The sequence below is a fragment of the Narcine bancroftii genome, chromosome 8, assembly GCF_036971445.1.
Source record: "Narcine bancroftii isolate sNarBan1 chromosome 8, sNarBan1.hap1, whole genome shotgun sequence".
Classification (NCBI taxonomy): domain Eukaryota; kingdom Metazoa; phylum Chordata; class Chondrichthyes; order Torpediniformes; family Narcinidae; genus Narcine; species Narcine bancroftii.
In genome coordinates, this window is record NC_091476.1 from 27,843,949 (window position 1) to 27,866,460 (window position 22,512).

The 22,512-nt window shown below is 39.9% G+C and overlaps 1 protein-coding gene across 4 annotated transcripts in view; it reads left to right on the forward strand.

Annotated features, from left to right (window-relative positions):
* The window catches only part of LOC138740550 (phosphorylase b kinase regulatory subunit alpha, skeletal muscle isoform-like), a 96,180-nt gene that overhangs the window by 31,108 nt on the left and 42,560 nt on the right, over window positions 1-22,512 (forward strand). For all 4 annotated transcript variants that reach the window (XM_069893376.1, XM_069893378.1, XM_069893377.1 and 1 more), the window contains exons 12-18: window positions 2,779-2,886; window positions 7,667-7,745; window positions 10,934-11,068; window positions 13,277-13,386; window positions 14,171-14,315; window positions 16,700-16,778; window positions 18,139-18,218. In XM_069893376.1, coding sequence (XP_069749477.1) covers window positions 2,779-2,886; window positions 7,667-7,745; window positions 10,934-11,068; window positions 13,277-13,386; window positions 14,171-14,315; window positions 16,700-16,778; window positions 18,139-18,218 — 736 coding nt within the window. The remainder of the gene's footprint in view (window positions 1-2,778; window positions 2,887-7,666; window positions 7,746-10,933; window positions 11,069-13,276; window positions 13,387-14,170; window positions 14,316-16,699; window positions 16,779-18,138; window positions 18,219-22,512) is intronic.

A 22,512-nucleotide genomic window follows, 5' to 3' on the forward strand; every position in this document is an offset into this window, starting at 1 on the left:
CAACTCTCTTCATTATAAATTTGCTTGTGTTTATTTGTTTATTGAGATATAGTTAAATCTCCTGCTTATGATGGTGCCATAATCAATTTGTTTGTTCCAAATTTTCTCCTTACCAGCAACTACTATTCTGGTTATAACTGACAAATGCAAGAATTAGATTAATGTGGTACACCTCTCCAGATAAATATGGTGCTGTTATCTCTTAGTCTCAGCTAATCAATAAACTGCCAACTTCCAGCAATTGCTTAACCTTCTGCAGAAAATTCCTATTCCTGACAAACTCCATCAAGTCCCCTGTTTTCTCACAAGACTACAAAACTATTATTATTAACTGCTTTTGTTTTATAAACTGAGGGAGCTTGTGGAAATGGCTTGTTCCGTTAACTCTAGCTTGAATGAAATAATTCAGAAATCTGTCATAAAATATTACAATTGATCTAGTTTGACATCGTGAAAACCACTTTTGTATTTTGGCCAGGAAGGAAGTATTTGGCTGAGCACAAATGTAGGCAGGGGCACCCAGAAGATGGAATCCACCAGGGATTGTTTTCTATTCCAAAATTATCTTGGAATGGAATGTGAAGAGAATACAACTTCTCCAAGGCATGAGCCACTTGGGATAGATGTGCCTTGTGCCCCCCTTGTGGAAGAAAACATTAACAATCACAGGTGACCTCTTTGGGGAGTAATTTTGCAAAACTGAAGGAGCTTTAGCACCTACCCTCTAAGACATGTACTTCAAAATACTCATTTCAGTGCACTTTTCACACAGATGACCTACCTATTAGGTGTCGGCATATCCCAAAGCAGTGGATGCCACTGCTAATCAAACTGTTAGGTACAAATCTGCAATACCTTCAGATGATTTGCTTTTATCCTTCATGCTACTTCTAAAGATATATTGCTGCAGGGCAAATGTGCCAAAGGGCTAATGAATCAAGCACTTAATTAAGTTTTGTGGTGTTCTATTGTTCCACATTCTCTGACTTTGATGTATGTCATTACTTGGTGTGTTCTGGATCCTCATCCAAACTAATTGTAACTCACTTTGATGTCATTCTGGGTAAGGAACCAGGTCCATAATATTCTGGTTCATAGGTTAGTTAAATATCTGTCAGGAAGAGACTGCAAGCAGAGAACTTGGTAACATTTACGATTGGCTTCCATATTCTTGGTGTACTCAAACAATTTGTTTTAATCCAGCTGTTCTTTTATTTTCACTGGTAGCAAGAACTGAGTTTTTAAGTGCTCATTGTCCTCCAATGGAAAACAGGATGCTAAACATGCAATTTGAAATTATCAGAAGTTTTTGCTTTGGAAGGCCAATCTGGAAGTGCAATGTATTATTGAGCCTGGAAATTAAGCTTATTCATTATATACCAACACACAGGAAGGATTTTGAATGGGGATTTGGAAATCCACAGCGATCGCTTCTCGTATGTGTTCATGTGAATATGAAGGCCTCTTCTCTGGATTTCCAACAAATAAATTTATGAGAACCTTTTACATAACAAAGTTTCACCCTTCCATCACCCCCTTTCTTAATCATGTGGATTCTGTATGATACACAATCCCTTGTTGCCCAGCTTTTATCTCACACCTTGTTAGTATTTTTTAAAATGACCTAATCTCAGAATGTTGTAAGGCTCTTGTCTTCCTTAGGCCTTAGGAATCTCCAAGTCTATAACTAATATCACTGGGAGATATAAGACTGCAGATGCTACAATCCAGACCTGCCCCCCCCAAAAAAAAACAACAAATTGCTGGAGAAAGCAGAGTTTTGACCCAAAATGTGGATTGTTCATTTCCTTCCACTTCTTTACAGACTTTTTAAAGAGTGTCTAATGAAGGAGCTTCCTTTCTCTTCAGGGTTTCTAATCTGTGAATATGATTTTAAAAAGAAACAAATTTATAAATTGAAGGCTTTTCTAATTTCCTTAATAGTTGAATAGATTCAGTTTTAAAAATTCATTTTTTTAGGTACTGTAAGTATATTCAGTTCCTTTTGTAAATTAATAATTAATATTTTCTAATTAATAATAATGGACAAATTTTAACCTGGCAAGTGACTTATTTGTGTAGGTAACTTTCAACTCATTAATACAGTGACCCATTTAAAGTAATAAGTACATGGTCAAGAGGGCTGGTACCTAGTCAAAATAGGTAATTTTCATGATTAAACTTTAGCTAATTTGGGCTCTTGTGAAGTATAAATTGCATATAAATGAATGTGATACTAAATGTAATTTTCAGTGTGCAATTACATTCAATATTTGCCCCAGTTTGAACTTGCAATTTAAAAAAAAAAGATTATTTTCAGTATTCAGTTTTGTTTTATGCTCGTCTGATTGTATTTATTGGACATTTAGCTATGTATAAAATTTTATAAGAGTAACTCTTAGTCTCTTTGTGCATTATTCACACTGTTCACACTTTATTAAACCCAATATTTAAATTACTTGTGTGGAAACTTTCTGATTTATTTTATACTCTTTTATTTTGAATATCCTCTCCTTTAATATTCCCTTTTATATTTTTTGAGTTTTATTCAATGTGCTTTATTGTCTTCCTTTCCCAAAGCAGAATAACATTTTGCATTGATGATCAGATCAATTTTCAGACTTTGCTGTATATTTAATTCCTCAGATTTATAAAGTAATTCTGTTTTCAGTGCAATCTTGTCTTTCTGTTTTACTATTCTCAGTGCTCAGTGCATGAGTAGATCTAATAAAGTAGAGAATATTTCAAAACTAGAAACTTTCACATTTTGTTTTAAAGATGAATGAAGAATACAAAAACCCTCACACTGTCTCAAGGGTCCACACAGGGAAGTTGCCACATATGTGGGGGCAGTCCTTGTATATAGTAGGAAGTCTTGTTGCAGAGGTAAGCATCACAAATACAAAATAACACAATACTTAAAACTTGATATTTCTTCTGATTTTGATAGCTAAGATTAATCTTTGTGTATCGGTCAATTTATACAATGTTTTGTGTACGTGTGATTGTAGCGTAGAATTCCACATGTTTCTAGATGGTGATGACTGATGTTCTGTAAGGGCCAATGCTAGGTCCGCTATTTTTCACATTATATGTTAATGATTTGGATGTCGGAATTGATGTCCTTGTGACCAAGTTTGTGGATGATACGAAGAGAGGTGGAGGGGTAGGTAGTGTTGAGAAGGCAGAAAGTCTGAAGAGGGACTTGGACAGGTGGGAGAATGGACAAATAATTGGAATATACATAGAGAAGTGTATGGTAGAAAGAGTAAATGGGAAAGAATTCAAAAAGCAGATAAAGTCTTAATCCATTCCTTAAATGTTAACATGCAGGTTCAGTTGAGTAAGGAAGTGCAATATAAGCATTCACTTTAGAGGATTAGAATGTAAAAATAAGGATATAAGCTGAGGCTTAATAAATGTTGGTCAGACCATGTTTAGAGTACAATGATCAGTTTTTGACCCATGTCTAAGGAAGGATGTGCTGGCATTGGAGAGGGTCCAGAGGAGGTTGAACAGAATGATCCTGGAAATGAGAGGGTTAACCCATGAGTAGCATTTCATGGTTCTGGGCCTGTATTCAATAGAGTTTAAAAGGTGGTGGGGGAGGGGAAATCTCATGGAAATATATTGAATGTTGAAGGGTCTGGATAGAGTGAAATAGAGTGACCATGGAGAAGAGAGTCTCGGATTGGAGGACACAACCTCTGAATAAAAGAAAGCCTCTTTAGAACAGAGATGAGAACATTTTTCAAGCAGAGAGTGGTGAATCTGTGGAATTCATTGGCGCAGATGGCTGTGGAACCTGTCATTGGTATATATTTTAAGCAGACGTTGATATATTCAAGAAGGGATGTTAGTCCATCATGACTACCTGGAATTTTTATGGTGTGGGTTCTCCCATAGTGTATGGAGTGCTCCAGGGTTTAGAGAAAGTAGTTCTAGATAATTGGAAAGATTATCAGCCTGATTGTTTATTTTACTATTCAGAGCTTACTTTATAAAATGTTATTCTTAATATTTGTAATGAGATGAACCACAACAGGAATTTTATTCTGTTTCCCCAGTTGTCTTTTGGATAGCATTATTAGTTGCTCTAAAGAATTTTAGTCATTTATTTCTATCTGAATATTTACAAGTTTTCTTTGGACTCTGGAGAGACATGCCTCCAATTGGGAGCTCACTAAACAGATAATGTTTAATGCATTGAACTAAATGTACCCAGATATTCTTTTGTACAATGCATGAATACTTAGCCCATATACCTGGAAATAATAAGAACTGGGAATTGCAAAAATAACCATGGCCAATGCTTCCCATCCTAGCTATTAGCTAGTTAGGACATCAGTACCTCAAAATCAGGTAAGAGCACAAACTGAAAATCGTCTTTGGCTATACTATTAAGACAACTGGGAGGACGGTTGGAGCTAGCCTGCGGATGCAGGGACGGATCCATGCTGATTGTGGAATCAATCTAAAGCCATTTCCAGTAAGCCCATCTCCACTAGTTTCATGAGGATGGCTGAGGCAACAAACTCTTCAGGAAGACAAAGAATCTGGAACATTTTCAGGGTGGCAGTGAAGGACGTGAGGAAAGGTGCCTTGTTTTCCTGGTACCTCTTCATCAGGAATGTGTTAATAGACTGCTTAAAATTTGAGGCAAAAGACATCTACTGCCTCGAGGACAACACGGATAGCAGTAGCTTTGATGTGACCTTCAGGAGCCTGGCAGGATGGCGGAGGATTCTCCGGGACTTCCAGGAGAAGGGGAACATGGCCCCACTCTTGCTACAACTTTCAGCCCACATGTACTCTTGCTATTCAAGGTACAACCATTCTTCTAACACAGACCGGGAAGGGTCCTCTCAAGGGAAAAGTTGAAGCTGAGAGAGGACAGCAAAGCAGCCATCATCTATTCCTCTCAGTGTTCGTCATTGGCTGGAACTGTGGGTACTTGGTCTATACTGGATGGACCAGGGTGTGCCGGAACTGGTACTCAAAAGTGTACGGAGAGCATGAGAGAGGCAGAAGGATCTAAAAAAAACTCCAGACTGACCTGTAGCTCCTCCTTCACGAGAAAGTGCTGTCCAAAGCCATTGCTAATCATGTCAAGTCTATCCTGGGTCAGGTAATCCATCCATCCAGACCAAATTCCAAGCCGGAAAATCTCTGATAGCCTCACCCTGCTCAGAGATACCATTGCCTATGAGCAGGACTGCAATGAAGGGTGGGGGTGGACACTTGCCTGGTCAGCTTAGACTGTAAGGTTTTTGACCAGATATTGCCCACATACGTGATTGATGTGCTCTCCAAAATGGGCTTTGCAGAGGGAATATGAAATTGCTCTACACGGGCACCTTTAGCACAGTCCATATCAATGGTTGGGAAACAGATAGCTTCCCCATCAAGTCTAGAGTCAGGCAGGATTGGCCACAGTCTTGTTTGTGTGCTGCATACAGGCCTTTGATGAATCCATCAGGAAGGATGAGGGCATAAGAGGGGTGATGTTGGCAAGTAGAAGAGGGACTCAGTTCAAGGCTCCCTGTACATGGATGATGTCACTATCTTCTGTTCAGACACATGATCGATCTGCAGACTAATCAACTTCTGCACCCACTTTTGAGTCTGCATCTGGCCCCAGGTTAAACCAAAAGAGGCAATGCTCTTCAGTAATTGGTTAGACTGGTTCACTATCCCCTTCACAGTCAGATCTGACTACCTGTTGGTGTTGGAGATCTGGTTTGGAGGGGTCGAGTCATTTAACAAAAATTAATGGAAAAGGATTGCAAAGGTCCAAACAGAAATTGGGACTGTGGCCCTATGCTCCCTTTCAATAACAGGAAAGAAACTGGTTATTGGGTGTGCGATGCTCTTGGTACTACTGTAGCCTATTCCCCACACCTCCACCCTGGTGGTCACTAAAGTAGACTTGTGGCTCATATGGAAATCTGAGATGGAAAGAGTCCAAACAGTTGGCATATACAAGTCGCCTGACAATGGGGGCAAGGGCCCACATCCTGATGACCACCTTTGTGTATGGCTGCATCAAGCTATGTGTGGAACCAAAGTACAAAGACAGCAAGTGTTGCTATATGCTGAGATTCTAACCGTCCAAGGTGTTGAAGAATGAGCCTGGCATTGTTGCCGCTCAATGTACCAGTCAGCTGGACTTTGCCACACTACCTATCTTTTGTGGGAAGGATTTTCCAGACAAACACCTTTGGTCACAAGTCCATCAGGCAGTGATCAGCACAGAACATCCTGCAGACACTAAAAGACGAGGACTCAATGGATAGTTTGGGGTGGTTCCTTGAGTGGATTATCCAGGTCATCAGGCGGAATGCCTCATTCATCACCATGCTCACAAACAATCACCAGGACATGGCCTGGGAGGCGGTGAGAGGACCCTTCCCAGTCAGATCCTTCCTATTCAAAAGGAATATCACCCACAATATACATTGTTCCCAAAATGATTGTAGTGGCGTGGAGATAGACGCCCACCTCGTTGCAGAATGTTAATTCTCTAAAAGTGCATGGAGAAGGATACAAGGATCTTCATCACAGTTCATCCCTGGCAGCAGCGTGACAGAGGACTCTCTGATTTACGGGCTATTCTCGGGGATGCACGGAGAGACGGACATCTAAAACTGTTGGAAGACCACAACTTGTTGAAAGATACTCTTTGATCTGCTCGAAACTTGCTGTTCTTTCAGCACACTGAGAACTCAGTGAAGGATTGCTGCCGACTGGCACATTCCAGGCAGTAAAAGTACATGCTGAGGGATGCACTGAGGCTTGGTGTAGCCAACTTGAGGCTGCTCTGGGGAAGGGCCACAGGCTAGAGCAGGAGTGGCCAAACTTGCTTAACATAAGAGCCATATACATTAAACTTCAGATATTTGAGAGCCTTAGCAATCATGCGATCGCAAGCCATACCCACTAACACTATCGTTAGCCCCTTTCAGGTGGACATAATACCTGAATGTAAAGTCGCCTAAAATACCTGAATGTGGCTGTCGGGAGGCCAACTGAAAGCGGAGAACCCCCCCCCCGAGGTATACTTAAGCAACCCACCTCAGGGAGGTATATTCTCCGCTTCCGAGCGCTCCCCCATGCACCTGAAAGCAGCTAGCAACTTTCAGGTGCCTAGCAGGGGGCGGGCTGATGACAATCAGCTGGTGACCCAAATCCCCGCACCTGACAGCCCCCCTCTCTGTCCAGTGACCCAACTCCCTGCGGGACAGGACATCGGGGCTGGGGCGGCCGGCATGGGAGGTTGCCCACCCCGGTACAGTTTTGTTGGGGAAATCATCCATTTGCAAAATGCTGATACACTGCAGATAGTGAAGGAGGACTGTTTCAAAGGGAGCAATTTTGCAAAAGATTTTTTTCTAATCAAGTCTACACACCAAACATTAAATGATTCTCTCTTGCCCCTTTAGCAGCTTTCAGGTGCCTAACAGTGGACAGGCTGTTGACAGTCAGCTGGCGACCCGCTGGCAGCCACCCTCCCCGCTGGCGAACCTGCCCTCCCCACGAGCCGTACATGATATGTCAAAGAGCCGCATGTGGCGCATGTGGTTTGGGCCACCCCTGGGTTCGAGTCTAGGCATTGAGGGGCTGCAATTTACAACTTGTCTCTTATTAAAAAATGTGTTTCTTCCAGGGGTTTCTTGCTACTGGTGAAATAGACCCATTGAACAGGAGGTTCGCAACTATTCCAAGGCAAGATGTTGTAGTACAAGGTGGGTGTTTTGAAATGACTTCTACTTTATTCATTGTTATGACAGTTTTCCAATGAGAAATCTGACTGGGGCCTGCTTTTTTTTTAAAAAAAATGCTGCATTGTAACACTGACAACCAAGAATTAGAAAATGGGAGGTGCATTTACTTGGAATGCACAGAAGTGTTGGAATTACTCAGCATGCAGCATCAATAGGGACTAAAAGGGAATCCGAGTTTTGGGCCTGAACCGTTTATCAGGAAAAACAGTTTTTGCCTGAAATTTTTTTTTTAAAAAGTGCTGGGAGAGGAGAGAACTGAGGGAGATGTAGGAGGAGGAGCATGGGCTAATAGGTGTGGTCAAAAAGAAAAAGCTCTGGTAATAGGGGGCAGGGTAGAGACCTAAAAAAGGGTAGCTCCGTGAAGGGAAGGGGTGGAGAGTTTGCATATATTTCTTGCGCCATGTGGATTTCAACTTTAATAACACAGACCCACTTTAGATGCATTTACTTTATCTGTATGTATGTTGAGTATGGAGTTCACTTTTCCAAAACTATTCTGAATTTACCATAATAAGTTTGTCCAAGTTTTATTTGACATTGATCCATGATTTTGTGCCGAAAGTTCAATGGAAAAGAAAAGCCATTGTGTTTGATATTAGATTTTTCCGCTAATAATTACAATCCAACCAGTTTCCAGCACAGCTTTTTAGCCAAAGTAATCCTTGTTCCGAGATTACTTCCATGGTGCTACAGAGGTAGGAGGTTTGGGTGTTTAAAGAAAGAATGACGTGGTTCAAGACATGACAATTTGTGTCTCGGATGCAATTTGTAAGAGTTTGTGCTCCCATGGGCCTGATGCCTTTGTTTTTTTCAGCTGATGTTGTGATGGAGGATAGTGAACTGTGATCCACTAGTGGTGGAATAAGCTAGTGTTCATGATGATGGATGAGAACCAATCAAGAGGACCAGTTTTCCCTCCTTTGTTGCAACTGAATTCAGCTGGGGACATCAGATCAGATTCAGATTTATTGTCAGAGTACATACATGACATCACATGCAACACTGAGATTCCTTTTTCCTGCGGGTGCGGCAGAATTACCACTAGTTGGTAATGCAAAAAATAAACTGTACACAGCATTAGCATGTAAACAAAGAACTGCAGACTGAATAATTATTGTAAACAAACTGTGCATAAACATAAAGAACAAAAGGAAAATCAATAAAGTACACAAGTAAGAGTCCTTAAATGAGTCTCTGATTGAGTTTGTCGTTGAGGAGTCTGATGGTGGAGGGACAGCAGCTGTTCCTATACCTGGTGATGTGAGTCTCATGGCATCTATACCTTTTCCTGATGGCAGCAGCGAGAACAGAGCGTGTGCTAGGTGGTGAGGGTTTTTGATGATTGCTGCTGTTCTGTGCCGGCAGCGTTCTCTCTAGTATTACAAACTCCTGTTTTATTTAGTGATTGTCACCTGGGGACATCTATTCACAGTTCTCACATTTACAGACTGCGTGCACCATCAGGTCCAAACTATAAACAAGGTTGATGCTCTCAACTAAGACTAAGAACAATGGTTGTTTATTCAAGAAAAACAGATGGTGAGATAGAGTAATATGATTATGAGTCATGTGATTGGGACACTTGAAGAAACAGAATTGTATTGATCAGCCAGCCATTTAATAAACACAAAGGTGGAATGTCTCTGTGTGGAAATGGACATTTCTGCTGATTCTCTTTGTCAGGGGAATTATTGAACCATTGTGACCATTTTGATTGGCCCATATCTGGGTAAAGGAAAGAAGATAATTCCTGCATTAGAACGTGACCATTATGGTGGTCATTTCAACTGACCTGTGCCTGGGTTTTGAAAGCATCATGGAAGTCGTCCATTTTGTTTCCCTTGCACAAGGAAAAGGGGAGTTGAGACAATCATTAGTATGAAAGGACATTACTCTGGAAGCAACTCAACAAGAATTCATGAATTTTCAGCAGTCTGATCACTCAGTTTCTCACCTGCTTTGTAATTACTTCTGAGCATCAGTTTAAAAGTCTGAGTTTCAATACAGGGTTTCTAAGACTGACCTTTCAGAATGACTTTCCAGAATGGTACCTAAGCTGTTATAGTTTGGGTATTCCACACACATACACACATGTATATTAGTGCATAGTTTGGGTAGATTTAAGTAAGATGATCTATTATTAGTAATAATTAATAATATTGTTTTAAAAATAACTTTGTGAATTTCTCTTGCTGCTAGTCTGCAACGTAACGGCAGATGAACTCAATAGTCGGGAGGGTTTTACCTGTGATGTCCTGGGCTGTGTTCACCATCTTTCGGAGGTCTTTACGCTCTGGGGTATTGGTCTTGTCATACCAGACCGTGGTGCAGCAGGCAGCACACTTTCCACTGCACCTCTATAGAAATTTCCCAGGTTTCCTCCGCAAACTCACGAGGAAGTAGAGGCACTGACGTACTTTCTTCACGATGCCATTAGTGTGTTGGGTCCAGGAAAGATCCCCCAAGATAGTAACTCCTGAGAAACCTAAATTTGTTCACCCTCTCCACTCCTGATCCCCCCAATGATCACTGGATGTATACCCCTGGCTTTCCTTTCCTGGTCAACAATCATCTCCTTAGTTTTGGTGACATTGAGTGCAAGGTTGTTGTTAGTGCACCATTCCGCCAAGTTTTCATTCCAGGAAATTTTTCATCAAAAGTCCTGTAGGCCGACTTATCCCCTTCCTTTATACACCCACTACTGTGGTATCATGAGCAAATTGGTATTGTCGTAGGTGTAAAGTAAGTAGAGCAGGGGTCTAAGAACACAGACTGGGTGGTGGAGATGTCACATTGATTCTGAGACCATAATCTGAGTTTTGTGTGACTTTTAAGAAAGATTGCACATTTTTAAGTGACCAGCAAGGAATTCTCCTACTATCATGGTAAATGTTCATTTTCCACGAAGACAGCTATAACTTAGAAGTCGGAGTTGTCTCTCTGAGTTGAATAATAAATTAGACACAGGTTTGTGCTCTTTAATAAGAGCTTTGATGGAACTAGGTTTTGAAAGGTGGAAATTTGTCATGTTACATAAGCACAATAAAAAGATCATCTCCTGCTGGGGCTGGATTTGAATTCCGTGAACAGTGGTGAATATATTCTACATTTTATTTCCTTCTAAAATGTCTTTTCTGTTTAAATATCAGTGGCAATAATAGCAGAAACGACAGGAATAAAGGAAGTCTTAGAGAAGCATGGAATCGATGTTGAAACGGTAGCAGAAGTTTTGCCGATCCACATACAGCCAGCTCGTATTCTTTCTCAGATCTATACAAGACTAGGTGAGAGAATCAGTTCCTTTATTTGCATCTTGTATAGAAATTATCCATTAAAGATTACATTGTTCATTTTCTGGATGATAGTGTTTTTCTGTGGAACACACTTAGCACCAAATTAGCAAGGGAATGGGTAATCTTTTATTTTGAACTCGTAAAAATTTTAATTCCGAGGAAGGGACCTGTTTTTTTCAGATGCCAGTTGTTTGAAATTATTTGCTACATTTGATGCTAACAACTGGCATCTGAAAAAAAACAGGTCCCTTCCTCGGAATTAAAATTTTAAAGTTGGCATTTATCCAATACAAATACAAGACCCACCCATAAATATGTTTTAACCATATAGAGCATAGATGAATTCCCATGCCAAGCAGGAAAAAAAATATTATGAGAAATATGGGTGGCATGTTTGGTGTAGCAATTAGTGCAACGTCTTTACAGAGCCAGTCATCGGGAACGGACCTGGGTTCAAATCCTGCATTTAAGCAAGAAGTTTGTACATTCTCCTTGTGCCTGCATGGGTTTTCTCAAGGGGCTCTGGTTTCCTCCCACCCTTCAAAATGTACTGGGGGAGTAGGTTAAAGGACTCATAGGGCCAAATTGACCTGTTACAGTGCTGTATGCCTACATTTTAAAAATTTTAATTTAAAAATTCCTCCAATCCACAAAGACAGTTGAGCAAGATTAAACTTTCTTCCCCTAACTTTTGAAATGTATCCAAATAATATTCCTAAGTCTGAGCATCTCTTCCACTACATTTTAGAACTATGGAACATTACAACACAAGCTATTCGACCCTTCTGGTCTGTTCTGACCAAAGAAACTAGCTAGTCTCACTGACCTACACTCATTCCATAACCTTCCACTCATATCTGTGTATTTATCCAATTTATTTTTAAAACTCAAGATTGAATCTGGATTCACTACATCAGATGGCAGCTCATTCCACACTCCAACCACTCTCTGAGTGAAAGACTTTACCCTAATGTTCCCCTTATACCTCTCCTCTTTCAGCATAAAACTATGACCTCTCTATCTCTCCTATTCTAAGTGGAAACATCCTACTCGCATCTACTCTGTCTGTACCACTTATAAGCTTCTATAAACTTCTTCCTTCCAAGGTGTATAGTCCTAAACTGTTTAATCTTTCTCGATAATTCAACTCCTGAAGACCCGGCAACATCTTAGTAAATCTTCTCTGCACTTTTTCAATCTTGCCGATTATCTTTCCTGCTGCTGGCCGCCCAGAACCGCACACAATATTCTAAGTGTGGCCTCACCAATGACTTGAATAACTTCAACATAACATCCCAATTTCTATACTCGATACCTTAATTTATAAAGGCTAAGATGGCAAAAGTTTTCTTTACAACACGGTCCACATGTGACACCACCGTCAGGGAACAATGTATATGTATTCCCAGATCTCTTTGGTCCTCCACATTCCTCAATGGATATACCATTTACTGTGTATGTCCTACCTTGATTCACTCTTCCAAAGTGAAACATTTCATACTTATTTGCATTAAATTCCATCAGCCATTTACTGGCCCAATTTCCCAGCTGGTCCAGATCCTCTGCAAGCTTTGAAAATCTTCCTCACAGTCCACTACGATTCCTATTTTTGTGTCATCAACAAAGTTGCTGATCCAATTCACCATGTTATCATCTACATCATTTATACAGATAACAAACAATAATGGTCTCAACACAGATCCCTGAGGCACATCACTTGACACAGACCTCCAGTCTGAGAGCAACCATCCACCACCACTCTCTGTTTTCTTCTACCAAGCCAATTTTGAATCCAGTTTGCAACCTCTCTATATATTACCTAATGTCCTGACCTTTTGAACCAACCTCTCAAATGGAACCTTGTCAAAGGCCTTCCTAAAGTCCATGTAAACAACATCCACGGCCTTTCTCTTATCAACTTTCTTGGTAACTTCCTCGAGTAATACTATATTTTGTTGTGCCTGGTTTGTGGATTAGCTGACATATCAAACTCATTCTGTAAAAACACAAAAATGAAGGTCTGGCAGCATCTATAGGAGGTAAAGGTATGAATAGGCTGAGGCCCGAAAAAGTCAGCTGTACATCTTTGCCATCTATGGACGCTGTGAGACCTGCTGAGTTCCTCTAACGTTTTTGTGTTTTTACCACAATCATAATGTGTGCAGAATTTTATGTTTCACAACCTCATTCTGTTGACAGGTTGCAATAAAAGAATGGCATTAAGTGGTCGGCCTTACCGTCACATGGGTATCCTCGGCACATCAAAATTGTACCTCATAAGGAATGAGATCTTTGCTTTCACTCCTCAGGTAAATTTGATGCACCTTGCCTTCAATTCCTTTTGAGAATTTTTGTTTTGGTGTCTTTTAATGAAAATACATCATTTCATGGTACAGATGATTCATCAGTTCTCTATTCACATGAGATCCCTGATTTATTTGAACTTGTGTGCAGAAGTAAATTTTTTGGTCTCACTAGCCTTTTTGGCCATCTATTGAGATCATAATTTATGATCTGATGATATATTTTGCCTGTAAACTTTAACATCCTTGGATCCCAGACATTTAATAAATTTGTAATAATCTAAACTTCTAAATTGGCTCCTGAAAGGTTTCTCTCTAAATTTAAGGCTATATCTCCTATTCTCTCTATCTTATTGGATCCCTTTAATGCTGTTAAATGATCACACCTTGGAAAGCTCAATTCCAGGGAATACAGCCATAGTTTATGTAATCCTAAAATATGCCATCCAGGTATTATTCTCAAGTAAGTGCTGTATTCACTCCAAGATCAATACATCCTCAAAATATTGAGCTTGGAACAATTCAGAGTGAGATCCAAATAGGACTCAAACTCCTTAATGTAATTCTGTTGGATGACCATACAATTGCCTCCATTGCAATACATTTCCCTTAGTTGTACTCTTTCATTTAAATAATTATTTCATTTGCCTCTTCAAAAGTTAAAATTTGGCTTTTCAAGTACAATATTTCCTTGACAATTGCACAATTTCCTAAGGGAAATGATGGTACTACTTTCTCTTGCCTTTATATATGTGCACCTAGTATTTTTTTAAAAATTGTGTATTTACAGTTTGTTGATCAGCAACAGTTCTATCTTGCACTTGATAATCGAATGATCATTGAGATGCTTCGAACTGAATTATCATTTTTATGTCGTTGTTGGAGAAAGACTGGGCGACCCATTGTAACATTTCCAATTTTACAGTCCATGCTCAGTAAGTTAAGCCTTTGATTCCTATTGAGCTGTAAATAATTCTTATTTTTAATAAAATGCTACAAAAGTTTAAATTTGTTTGCTTTGTAAGTTGATTTGTGGCTTTGCAGATACCAAAAGACATTAAGTTCCTCATTTTTGAGCTAGTCAGTGGGTGTTTGCCAATAATATGACCATCAAAGCAATCTAGCTGATCATGTAACTGAAAATTTATATTCAAGATTAGGAACCAAGTTCTATTACAAGTTGATCATACAATTTAATCATTTTTAGCTGGTGCTAGTTTATGATCTATTGCTCTCATTCCTTGCTTGTCATGAGTGCTCTTACAGTTCTCCACCACCAGCAATAGAGAATGATAGTTTATATGATGATTCTTGCTGGACTACCTGGTTGGTGACAGGATGTTAGTATGTAGGCCTGATGGAAGATTATGGTGACAATCAGTGTGCAACAATGGTTTTTGGCCTAGACATTGACATTTTGGAGTTCAGCACTCCAATCGGCCTTTCTGATCGCAACTAAACAATGGTAGGTCAAACTTCCTCACTTACATGGAAGAATAAAACAAATAATGTAATATACAGTGGTCTCCATAATGCTTGGGACAAAGACACTTTTTTTTCTTTATTTGTTTCTGTACTTCACAATTTAAAATTGTAATCAAACAATTCACATGCAATTAAAGTCCACATTCCAGATTTTATTCGAGGTTATTTGTATACATTTTGGATTGACTACGTAGAAATTACAGCACTTTATGTACATTGTCCCTGTAGTGACAGCTGCAAGCACTGAAACACACCACAAGACACAGCGGGGTTTCAGTTGAACTGATTTATTTGAACTTCGCGCGCGCCCCTTTAAGGGCAGGCATGAGCTCCGTCCTGCGCAGGCAGTGATGTCATCACGCTGCCTGAGGCTCGCGCTGTGGCCTAAGCCATGAGGTACTGCAAAACCCCCAACGGCGCCATCTTCCCGTGGCTACCCCGCCAGGGCGGTGTTACAAGTGGGGCCATTTCACCACGAGCGATGTGCGCCGTCACATCCCCTCATTTCAGGGCACCATAACGTTTGGGACATTTCTCCTCAGAGGCGTCAGTGAGCACTCGGGTATGTTTAATTGCTTCATTAGTGCAGGTGTAAGACAGCTAGGCTTGCTTTGAACCTTTTGATCAGCTTTGGAATCTGTAGTTGCTATTTTTGTACATAAGGGCCAGAGTAGCGCCAATGAAAGTCAAAGAAGCCATTATGAGGCTGAGAAACAAGAATAAAACAGTAAGAGATATCACCCAAACCTTTGGTTTAACAAAATCAACTGTTTGGATCATCATTAAGAAGATGAAGTCAGTAATTGCAAAGGAAGATCTCCATTGCTGATGACAGAAGAATTCTCATCATAATGAAAAAAAATCCCCAAAGATGCGTCTGACAGATCAGAAACACCTTTCAGCAGGTAGGTGTGGATATGTCAATGACTTCTGTACTCAGAAAACTTAATGAACAGAAATACAGGGCTATACTGAAAGATGCAAACCACGGGAAAGATGGCATACATTGGATCTTGGGCAATCCTTTAGGGCTCCACACTTTGCTCTTGCCATCACTCTGATACAGGTTAATCTTGGACTCATCTGTCCACAAGGCCTTGTCCAGAATTCTGCAGGCTCTTTTAAATACTTCTTGGCAAACTAATCTGGCCATCCTTTCTGTGGCTAACTAGTGGTTTGCATCTTGCAGTGTAGCCTCTGTATTTCTGTGAAATGTCCCAAACGTTATGGTGTCCTGAAATGAGGGGACTATTTATTAAAAAGTGCTGTAGTTTCTATGTGGTCAATCCAAAATGAATACAAATAACCTCAAATAAAATCTGGAATGTGCACTTCAATTACACGTGAATTGTTTGATTATAAATTTAAAATTGTGGAGCACAGGGGCAAATAAAGGCAAAAAAGTGTCTTTGTCCCAAACATTATAGAGGGCACTGTATATAGACTGAAATAAATGATTTTAATATTGAATATTCAGTATGTTTGCAATTGCATTTGTGGTATCATGTGTTTGTCATCTTGTGCATAGATTTCAAATTTTATTTACGTTGGATTAAATGGTTTAAAGTTTGATTTTTTTTCAAATAAATTATTGCAATAAACAAAATAAAAGCCAACTGTGGTGAGATAAAGAGTTTCCTGTGAACTACTGGTAACTATTTAGCAAAAATCACTTATTTACAAAAGGGAAGCTAGTTGGACTAAGAAATGGATATCATGTTGTCAGTTTGATATATGAATGTAGATTGTAACCATGATCCCATAATGTATAAATGTAGATTGTAACCATGATCCCATAATAATTATAATCTGAAAAATTGTTTTAATGTTACAGTTGAAAATGGTACCAGTATAGATCCACATGTTCTGTCAACATTAAGGAAACTACAAGATGGATACTTTGGAGGAGCTAGGTAAGTAATCTGAGAATCTAAAAAATTTAAACCTTGCACATTTTCCACGAAAAGTTGTTGTTTAACTATGAAGAACAGAAGCAATAACTGACTATTTTTGCTTAGCTGTGTGCGATAAGACTAATCTTAAACCTATAATTACTGTCCTGTCTGAGATGCAAGTAGTTGTTAGAAAATCAGAAATCCTCAAATCTCATAACGTGGCACTGGATATTGCAGTTCTAAAATTCCATTGCTTAGTGGTAGAGCACTAGTCTCGTAAGCCAGAGGTTACGAGTTCGTTCCTCACTGGGGCCCCACTTCTGTGAGGAGCGCTGGACAAAGTGGTAACTGTTTGTCTTCCTTAAAGTTAAAGAATTTTATGTATCTTGTATTCTAAATGTAGTATTCCATTTCAATAATGGAACCTTAACTTTTAAATGTGACTATTGATGGTAAATGGCCTTTTTTTACAAGCATATAGAAAGAAGAGAGTGGTGAGACAGAGACTGGTAGATGGAACCAGATAAGGGGGGGGGGTGTCGGGGAGAAATGTTGAGCAGGTAGAGGAAGAGGGGCAGATTCCAGCATCACTAGTCTTGTGTCTCCTTTTTATACTCTTTGTTCTGTGTATAGGCATGATAATAAACCTAATTAATGAACAAACACTCCTGTGGGTGAAAACAATTGATCCACTTTTCCACTGCCAACCCTCTAGGCAGCAGAAAAACCTGGGTATGCTGCACCATGATTTACCTGGTTAATACCTGCTTTCACACTGCCAGGAGGCGATTAGTGAGTTAACTTGGCAAGGCTCTGACATTTGCCCCCACCAAGTGTCAGAGCCCGGTTGAATTTAACTTGCCCCACCAGGTTGGGATGTTTCACACTGCGTGATTACCGGGTACAGACCCAGTAAATTACCCTGTTCAACCCACATATAATCGGCACTGTGAATGATTACTAATGGTTATTGTTAATGGGGAAAGAAAGGATTACTGTTAATACTATCAATCTTTCCCCATCTTATCTGAAATATATTGCTTTTGCTCATACATTGTAATGGAAGAGATGATGATTGAATCTGATTTATGTCAATCTCTGTATGTGTTCACTGTCCTTGAGAGTCTGATAGCTGTAAGAAATTTGAAGTTTATCTGTTTTTCTCTTTTTTTTTGCACAGGACATTGAAACCAAAGGTATAAACCTTTCCCTGCTTTAAGTTGAAACAAAATTATTCTGGTCCACAAAGCTCATCATTTTTATAGCCTTCAGCTGTACATACTACAATAGTGATTGTTTCCTGGGATTTTTGTATTCTTTGGGTGCTTACTTACCAAGCAAGACAGCAGAACACTTCATAGTTCTTTCTTCTTTGCAGAGTTCATGCAGCCAATTTGTCAACACTTATAGTTACCTCATGCTGCACCCAACTCAGTTTCATGGATCGTGGACCTGATGGTAAGACTCTTGATGACTGGTTTGAATCGTTCTATGCACTGCAAACGGCAGAGAAGCTGCATGAATTTATGGATATTAATCTTGGTAAGGATGAGGATCTACACAATTCCCATTTATTTAACAATATAACTTTGATTCTAACACTGACATTGTTTTCTCTATAATTAGGAATGTCATTTTTTTAGAGTTAGATTAATTTAGGTGTATTATGATTTTATGATAGTTGGCTGCATAATCAGAGAATATTTAGTAAGAATCTTGGCTGAAACATAACAGAATAAATAATAGCACAGGTACACAATCCTTTATCTGGACATCTAAAATCTGGAAAGCTCCAAAAATCGGCATTTTTTTCCTGGTGCTGATACAACGGAGGGGGAGAGAGAGAGAGAGAGAGAGAGACAGCAGTGCGACTCGGATGGGTGGGCGGTGGGAGAGAGATGGCAGCACGACTCGGGTGGGTGGGGGGGGAGAGAGAGACGGCAGCGTGACTCTGGTGGGGGAGAGAGAGATGGCAGCGTGACTGGGGGGAGAGAGAGACTGCAGCATGACTCAGGTGGGTGGGGGGGGGAGAGAGAGACGGCAGCGTGACTCTGGTGGGGGAGAGAGAGATGGCAGCGTGACTCTGGGGGGAGAGAGAGACTGCAGCATGACTCGGGGGAGAGAGAGAAGGTAGTGTGACTTGGGTGGGCGGGGTGGGGGGGGTAGAGAGATGGCAGTGTGACTCGGATGGGCTTAAATCTGGGGCAGCTGGCTTTTGTTCTGAAATCCGGAAAAATCCGAAATTTGGAGCACACTGTCCCCCAAGGGTTCCGGACAATAGATTGTGTTTCTGTACATCAAAAATTGAGATCAGTTTAAACAAAAGCCTAGTACTTGCAGATAATACAAATGGCTGGTCAGACACAAACTTGTTATACTGGTTATTACCAGATCACATGAGAGTCTTCAATTCATGTATGGAACAAACAAATTATTGAAAATAGAACAGAACAAGAACAGGCATATTGACCATGAGTCTGTGTAGAATGTGATACCCTAATCAAACTAAAACCTTGAGCTAGATAGATATCCTTCCATCCCTTTCAATATTCATGTGTCTATCTTGAGCTTCTTTACTGCTACTATTGTATCTGTTTCCATCATTACTCCAGTCAACTCATTCCAGGCACTCATTGATCTCTTTGTAAAGTATTTTACCCCTTCAAAATTCTCTTAAATTTCCTCCCCATCATCTTCAATGCCTGTCCTCTGTTGTCTGATGCTTTTACCCTGGGATAAGATTCTGATTATCCATTGTGATTTCATAAACCTCTATCAGGTCTCCCCGCAGCCTTCTGTACCCCAGAGGAAACAACCTCATGTTTGTCCAATCTCCAGCCATTACACATATCCTCTAAACCACTTCTCTATTCTTTCCAAGACTCCCATGTCCTTTCTGTAATGGAGCAACAAGATTTGCACACAGTATTCAAATGTACGGCGTAACCAAAGTTTTATATAGCTGCATTATGATTTCCTTTTGTACTCACTACCCTGTCCAATGAAGACAAACATGACGTATGTTTTCTTTTCCACCCTGTCTACTTGCATAACCCTTTCAATGAGAAACTCCCTCTGCATATCAATGCTTTCAAGATACTTTCCTTTAATTATATACATCCCTCTTACATTTAAGCTTCCAAAGTACAAAGTCTGGATTAAACTCCTTCCGACATTTCTCTGCCCATATCTCTAATTTATCCATATCCTGTTTTATTCTTTGATAGCCATACACTATCCAGAACTCCACCAATCTTTGTATTATCTGAAAATGTACTTACCCACCCACCTCCTTTTTCATCCATCATTCATATTTATACAGATCACAAACAACAGGGATCTAGCCCGAAAAACAGCCTTTCTCCGCTAACTTCAACAATTTATGGGCCAGCCAATTCCATATCCAAACTATCAACTTTCCATCAATCAAGTGCATCTGTGCCTCCTATATCAGCCTACCACGAGGGATCTTGTCTAAAGCCAGGCTAAAGTCCATGTAGACAACATCAACTGCCCTACCCTCATCAACCACCTTTGCCACCTCCTCAAAGAATCTCAATAAAATTGTGAGAGCAAGTCATGTCTTTACATGACTCTTCTCACCCTGACTTTCCATTTGTGCATATATCCTACCCACAAATATCCCTTCCAATAGTTTCGCTGATGTGAGGCTTACTGGCCTATAATTTCCTGGACTATTCTTGAACAAGAGCACATTAGATACTGTCCAGTATTCTATGACCTCTCCTGTTGCTGGTGAGTATACAAAGATCTTTGTCAAGGTCCCAGCAATTTCTTCACTTACTTCTTTCAATAATTGGGGATATATCCCATCAAGTTCAGGGAACCTATCCACCTTAATGCTGCTTAAAAGATCCATCACCATTTCTTTCTTGATCTGAAAATGCCCTAACACTTGAACATTTTCTATATTATACCCCTATCACTATCTCTATGTCCTTGTATACTGGTACAAAGTACTGTTTTGAGCCCAGAGGACCCCAAAACCCAGCAGCAATAGAAATTCACCAAGCCAAATGGTTACTTAAACAAAAGTTGCTTTTAATTATCTGTAAACATGAAAATAGGATCAAACTCTTACTTATTACTATTAACTTAACGTAACTTAACCCCCTTCTAATTCTATGTGCACATGCATGTAATGTGTTTCTAAGTTCAAAAAGAAGTTCTTTTGATTCACAGTCCAATCTCACTTCTCCAAGTTCACTGTTTGCAGGCACCTCTTCAACTGTGCACAGAATTTAACGTTTATGAAGTTCACCATGCTTACTGCTCAGGAGGGATCTCGTGAGTTTTCAGAAAAAGACTTGTTGCTTGTTGGACACCCACAACTGATTCCTTCAGATCAGCCACTTCAGTGTCTTACCAAAGAAACTTGCCCCATCAGGGTTTTCCAGATGATAACCTCTTTCTTTCAGGTCATCACAGAGATTCTTTTCTGTTTCCCTTATTTCAAGTGAAACATTATACAGCCAGCCATCTCCTCCTGTATGGATCACAAGGGCTTTGAACAGGCTGAACTAAGAACTCAAAACCAATCTTCCAATGGGGTTTTTCCACAAGCTTGCCAGCTTGTCCTGTTCCAGTCCCAGCTGCTGCTGCTGAACTGTAGAACTAAATTCTCTCTTGTCTCTCTCAGAAAACCACATGTCCCTCTTAGAACAGCAAACCACACTCAGACTGTGGCACCATACCCAATCTTCTGAGTTGTTCATCTGTTGCTTTCCAAAACAATAATCCATTACTCCACAGCCTGTCCAATTAACTCCTACTTGTGAAGTCTTCAAAGTTTTTACAAAGGCACCTGGAGCCTGGACTGTCTGTCTTGAGCAGAGCTTCCGAATTTAAAATGAGATCAATTTAAAGTGTTTGTATCCGTGTGTGACCTAACTAAAAACCCCATACAATTTATCTCCTTTAAAACCTATCTATATACAATATTAAATATAACATAATCTTGTCACAGTACTCATCTAGTACCTCACTCACTTTCTCTGACTCCAAGCATAAATTTCCTCCTTTGTCCTTGAATGGTCCTATCGCTCTGGTTAGCTTTTTTAATGTGAGTATAAAATTTAGAAAGACATATATACAGCATTGTAACAGGCCTTTTCAGCTGACGAGGCCGTACTGCGCAATTACACCCAATTGACCTACGAACCCTAGTATGTTTTTGAATGGTGGGAGGAAACCAGAGCCCCTGGCAAAAACTCATGCAGACACGGGGAGAAACTCCTGACAGACAGAGATTTGAACCCCAGTCCCGGTTGCCGGTGCAGTAATAGTGTTGTGCTAACTGCTACACTAACCGTGCTGCTCCAATAACGGGATTTTCTTTAATACTGGAATAGAGTACAGAGATGCTCCGAATAGACTGTGCATGAACACAAGATGATTTTGATATCAGAAATCAGGTCAAATATTTATCAGATAATGCCAAACTGTGGAACAATTAAAGTTCATTATATATAGAAGTTAACAAAATAATTTATGTCCTCTATCTTTAAGGAGATTCTTGAAAGCTGTAGAATTGGAATTCCACCTGGAAGTCCATGAAGGTGATTAGAATTTGGACATGTTCGGAAATTATCAGTGGTGTATTGTTTGGATTGTGTGCAAAGAATTTGCTTATGGATTAATTGTTGAGCATATTCTGTTGAAATTGCTTTACATTTAAGGTTTAATCTTTGAATAGGTAGAAAAAACAAATGCAGTATGCTTATGGAAATGC